At 34.9% G+C, this 6,245-nt stretch overlaps 1 protein-coding gene across 1 annotated transcript in view; it reads left to right on the plus strand.

Moving 5' to 3' along the window:
- Positions 1 to 1,294: 1,294 nt before the first annotated feature.
- The window catches only part of LOC106471702 (serine/threonine-protein kinase RIO2-like), a 39,770-nt gene continuing 34,819 nt past the window's right edge, over positions 1,295 to 6,245 (plus strand). The window contains exon 1 of the mRNA XM_013932319.2: positions 1,295 to 1,440. Coding sequence (XP_013787773.1) covers positions 1,375 to 1,440 — 66 coding nt within the window. The 5' untranslated portion in view covers positions 1,295 to 1,374. The remainder of the gene's footprint in view (positions 1,441 to 6,245) is intronic.

A 6,245-nucleotide genomic window follows, 5' to 3' on the forward strand; every position in this document is an offset into this window, starting at 1 on the left:
GACAGGATATTATGCAAGGTTGTGAGGACCAGTGTGGGTAACTATTCAGCTCATAGGCATGCTACATATTCAGTTGGAATATATTGCGGAAGCCAAAATGCTATTCTGATTACTTGGTTTTGTGTTCTTTTGAATGTAGACAGCAGTGTCTACAATAGTAGGTCAAGTGGTATCTCGAGGTTAAATAACTAGAATAACCAGGAATGTGAGTAGTGCTATTCGCTTTGTGTAAATCCGACGTTACCTGCAACGTAAAGAACATTTCATTTAGACAATCTGGTAAACAATCTTGGTCTCATCATTTTGAAAGATCCAGTACAAATGGCTATCCGGTGTCTATAAAAACAAGACATATGTAGACGTTGTACATTTACTGTCATGTTAGACTTATATTAAAGTTTTTCTTCATTACCCATTTAAGCCGTCTCCAGCCATTATTAATCTCAAAGTGGGTTCCTCGTCATCGAATTTGAAAACATAATAGTAGTCAGAACACTATTTATATAAGTCACTTGTTACAATAACAACTGCCATGTAGTGAATGCCTTTTTCAGCTAGGCTTTTCTTTATTTTCAAGATAGTTGCAAGAAGCTGTGCTGTTTAAGTATGTTTGTTTGTTTGTAATTAAGCACAAAGCTATACAATGGGCTATCGAAACCTGGATTCTAGTGGTGAAGTCCACAGACATACCGCTGTGCCACTGGGGGGCGTTTAAGTATGTAAAGTTCCTTTGATGATGCAATTATTATAGTTATAATTTTCTCCTCAAAATAATGAAATTTTGACGACATTTTATAGTAATACATTGGCTGTATCAATATAGGTAACAAGGACTAAGTCATTCACTATAATACCTAAATGTAATTATACTAACGTAATCAAATTTAATGCTTTACAATTTTGATATAAGAACCTAACTACCTAATATTTAAGCAATTGTATATGTTTGTTTGTAGTTAAGCACAAAGCTACTCAATGGACTGTCTATGATCTGCCTACTACGGGTATCGAAAACCGGTTTCTAGCGTTATATGTCCACAAACATGCCGCTGTTCCACTAAAGGGGGGGGGGCAAACAATTGGAATTATTTTAATTTTTTAAAGTTTTATAATTTACTTATTTAGAGGTAAAGATGTATTAAAACGGTTACATTACGTGAACAAAATAAAAGTAGTCAATACAAATGTACTTCCTTTTGTAGTAGAATACAATGTCGTTTCCTGGACTCTTGTGTCCTACTTTTTTGTACCAATATGATCGTGTACTTTCTACTAGTTTTATAAACTGCCGACAGATTGTGCATTTTATTAATGGCTGCCAGACACGACGTACATTGTGAATTTATGGCTTAAGCTTAAATCAAGACTGATAAAATGGGAAAGTTAAATGTTTCTCTACTTCGTTATATGTCTAAGGATGACTTCAGAGTTCTGACAGCTGTAAGTTACTTTTAAGTTTTATTAGCATATATTTTTGATAGCACAGTAAATTCTTCAAAATGACATAAATTATAATATAACTTATTATTTATAACAAACATATAATATATTTATTCTGTTGGAACTTCAAAGTTCAGTATACACACGATACAGTTAATGATACTATTACTAGTACTTTGTTCAGAAACTCATAATGTAATACTAAGAGTAAATAGTAATAGCATTATTACCGTGAGAAGGCAAGTTGTCTTTCTTATACAGAGTGGATAAATTCTCTAACTTCTAAGTCTAAGAGTAAACTTCAAATAATTTGTTAAGACAGGGAAATTAACATGAAAACTAATGTCTGCCAAATCATACTTGTTTATTCACATAAAGAGCTGACATGTAGGAAAAATATTAATTTTATTATTCAATCAAGTTAGGCATGGTACAGTGGTTTAGTGTGCTTGGATTCACAGTGATCAGCTTGTGAATCTGAGGGTTTCTTTCTTGTTATTGCAAAAACTAGCTTCTCACTTTTTGATGTAAGCATGCTATAAAGCATATGCTAACTGAGCCTGACTCAACAGCTTTAGGATTTTTAGTTTTACAACTGTGCATGCTTGTAGTTGTAACTTGTAAACCGAGCACTCGCATTCTCATCCTCCTCCAAAGCAACCTTTCTTGTTTCTTTAATTTCTTCTCCCTAACTTCTATTTTCACCCTCTAATAATAATAGCACACTCTTTACCATAACTATCTCTATTTTATCTGAAGTAAGCAATCTCTGCAGGTGCAGTGTACTGTATTGTTCTGATCCTCCTGAAAGTCGAGAACAAGACCACAATTTTCAAATATAAGCTAATTTTGGTATGTATTGCCCATATAAATTCCATCACACTTACCCATGTGCTCCTCAATTACCTTTAACACTATTGAAGTTTTGCTAGTTTTTATTCTTTATTTCTATTCTACCCACCTAATAATTACTTATATAACTAAAATCAAGCTTGGTGTACTTTCAAAAAGCTATTGTTAAGGTGCCATACATTGTTAGGATTTGGGGAAAGACTAGCTAATTGAATTGTGATTATATTAGAGAAAGAAAAAGGTTGTTATTAATGGAGTAAAGTCAAATGGACTATTGTTACTATTGATGTATGTATGTAGAAGTACTACAGAATGATTTGGATAAGTTGGTAAGCTGGACAAATGTCTAGTACATGGTGGCTATAGTAAGGGTTATCATAATTTGAATCACGTATATCTTATAGATGGTAACCCACTCACCTGAAGGAAAAAGGAAATGAGATAGTGCTCTTTTGGTACATTCAGTATAGTAAAAATAATATAATTTTAGGGCGTACTTATAGACAATGTATTGATTACATGTAAAAAGAGATAACTCTCTGTATCTACCTATCACTAACACAGGCCTGCGCTGGTTTTATTGTCTTTACATTTTTATGAAATTTAGATTTGCAGGCCTGTGTAATTAAGCCTCACTTGGAAAACTGTGTACAGTTTTGGCCTCCTTTATCTAAGAAAAGATATTGACTTACTGGAAAGGATTCAGAAGAGAACTGTTAGGGTGATTTAAGAAATGGAATGATTTTCTTGTAGGGTTGGGTTAAGATCTGTTGGCTTGTTTTAATTTTGAGAGAAAAAGGATAAGAGGAGATCTTATTAAAGTGTACAAGATTATTCAGGGGATCAGCGGAATGAAAGCCTCTGATATATTTGCGCTATATTCTGAAGACGATAAGAAGCAAGGACAAAAGTTTGATATTTAGAAGAGACAGGCTGGATTCCAGTTAAAAATGCAGTTTTATTTTTCTAAAAGGGTGATTGACTCGTAGAATGAGTTGCTATCAACAGTAGTTGAGGCCATCACTTTGTAGGGATTTAAGAAGTAAATCATTGATTTTCTGAAAAGTACATGTAAAGAGGGGATTTAAACATTTACTTTCCTCAAGAGTGAGTGGGCAAGGATGGCCTTGAAGGACCAATTTATTAATCCTGTGCATAAAACTGGAAATCTGTACATCTGATAACCCTTTGTGTGGTGGAAGGTTACTTATTTGAAATAACAGTTTTGAATAACATATTTTTATCATCAGAAACTATGAAAAAGTATGGATAAACTTTTTAATTAACTAATTAATTCAGAAAATCATAAACTTGTTCTGTTTCAGAAAAAAGCATAGGATTTTTCTGGAAAAATTAGAATAAACTTAACATTTGATTAAAGGCATTGCCCATTAAGTTATCACACAAGTATTGTGTGATAGTCGTATAATTACTGTTTGTCAGTCCTGCCAAACTTCTCTAATCATTCTTCTGCTTGATTATTTTGACAGAGAGTAAGTAAAGTTTAAAACACAAGTTATTAGCTCAATTTCTACTTGTGATTAAGTATAATCTACATATCTTCATTTCTTTGATAAAGTTGGCATTGGATGTCAGCAATGGCATAATTTTTATTTTAAGGTGTGTATAAAAACTGAAATTACAATTTATTGTAACAGGGAGTACTGAGTATTTCTTTACTTTCAGTAACATGTAGGTTTTTGACTGGTGTCTTTTTTTTATTTACCAATAAAGGCCCATTCATTAGTTTCACGGGATGAGAGGACAACATGTGTTTGTGTCATTTCTCATGAAGGTCTACTGAATGCTGGCAGAAAATTGTCATATTAGTGTAATAGTTTTCAGTGTATAAACTAACTTGTACACTTCTAGGTGTTTGGAGATCTGGGCCATACTCAAGAACCCCTAATAATTTCTTGTCAAACATTGTTCAAGAATTAGATATTAAGGCAGTAATGGGGGAAGGATTGAAGAGGCTGTCAAACTCATAAAAATAATAAAATGGATCGTTTGGATATATCCAAGAACCATTGAAACTTTCATGGTTATCAGAGGTCAGAAAGTTTGAAAATTTTCATCATTGATTGACATAAATATGGATACTAACTGCTTTATAGAATGCATTACATTCTATATTGATAAAACATTTCTGACCTATTATTTAAGTAAGTGAGGTATCTTCTAGAACAACTTGAGTCAATTTACATCATTTCAATGAGACATCATAAAATGATCTAAAGAAATGCATCTACATGTAGAATAAACAAACTATTTATATGCATATTTTATTTTCAAAATGTGTAACCATCCTTCCAAGACATACTTACCTCCTTCACACTGATAGCTATTACTTGAGTGCCAGGGATTCTTCCTTTGCCCACCTAAGCATTGGTCTGACTTTTTCTCGCTTGCTCCAGTTTTTATACCCCACTCAATTGCCTTTGGCAATATTTATCTTGCAACCCTTTCCACCTATGTCTGTGTGCCCTCTATCCTGTACTGAATATATGTTCAGATAATGTTATCACTTTTTTTTGACAAAGTGTCACTTACAGGTTTCCTACTATTATAATCATTCAGAAATACTTTGAACTTTATCCATGTTATCTAGTTGATTTGAATAATAATAATATTTTTTTTTATATATTCTGATTTGCAAGCTGATTTATGGTTTGAACTCCTGAATTATTATTTCTGGCATGTAGCCAAATCAGGTCTCTCCTATCCCACCTTTGATATCTAGCATTGCACAACAATTGGGGTTGAGGGGGGGGCCACTCTCAGTTGAGACATTAAATGATCTTATTCATAGTGAGATGGAGACATATATTCAGTTCTGTGGTGTTCCTCGTGGGGGGGGGGGGGCTCTTAGCCTGCAATTGAGGGCAATCCTCGACATTCCCCTTTTCCTGTGCCTTCTTTTAGTCTGTTGGTTTTTAGTCCCCCTGTGGAAGACTCTCAGGATCACCAACTTCATTGATAATGAGCTGGCTTCATTGTTAACATGCACATTGGTTCAGTTGTAGGTTTCTACATTCATCCCTGTTGTCGTTGGAGTCTTAAATTTCAGCAGCTCTTACGGGGGGTCATAGTCCTAACCCCTGGCATTAGTTCCTCAGTAAATTGCTACCCAAAATAGATTCTGTCTATATCTGAGAGTTCTGCTGCTCGGTTAGATTACCACCAGTGGTGTTGGTGATTATTGTATATCTTCAGGGTCTGTGTAGGCTTGGCTCCGAGAACTTCTGGACATGTGGTAACCTTAGCCATGGATCCAGGAGCCCTGCAGGTCCTTGTCAGGATTAGTCAGTCAGTTCACATCTTCACCACTATTATCCACCCAACCTATAGGGTTTTCATCTCCAGCAAATTATCAAGATTTGGAACTTAGTTCTAGAGATATCAGAGTTTGGTTGATCTGGGGATAGTGAGAGGGTCGTGCTAGTTTTTCCAAGGTTTTATTGTTGCTGGTTGTTGGGCCTATAAAGACAGGGGATTGGTGTCCAATTTGATTTTTCTCATCTATCTTAATGCCTAGATTCTCCAAGGTTCACAAGTTACTCATTCCTTAATCTGTGTTGACATTTTCTACTGGGATTGTAGATGTCCAAGTTTGTTGTGGTCAGCTTGTATCTGCACATTGTCATGGAGTCCCACCACTTTTGGCATTTGTTGTGCACAAGGGTCAGGTACTGCAGTTTTGGGTTTTCACCTTTGGACTCGCATCAGCTTCACATGGGTTTTGCCTTTCATACAAATTTTCTTTCCACCTCTATTCCATCACACTGTGCACACACCATTCCATAGATGACTGGTATCTTCTTCTCAAATTGTCAGAACATTGCATCCTGATTCTACTTTCTGATAGTCCTTGTGTAACTACGTACAGATAGTCCTTGTGTAACTACGTACAGATAGTCCTTGTGTAACTACGTACAGATAGTCCTTGTGTC

This window comes from Limulus polyphemus, unplaced genomic scaffold (genome assembly GCF_000517525.1).
Source record: "Limulus polyphemus unplaced genomic scaffold, Limulus_polyphemus-2.1.2 Scaffold4800, whole genome shotgun sequence".
In the NCBI taxonomy this organism is placed as follows: domain Eukaryota; kingdom Metazoa; phylum Arthropoda; class Merostomata; order Xiphosura; family Limulidae; genus Limulus; species Limulus polyphemus.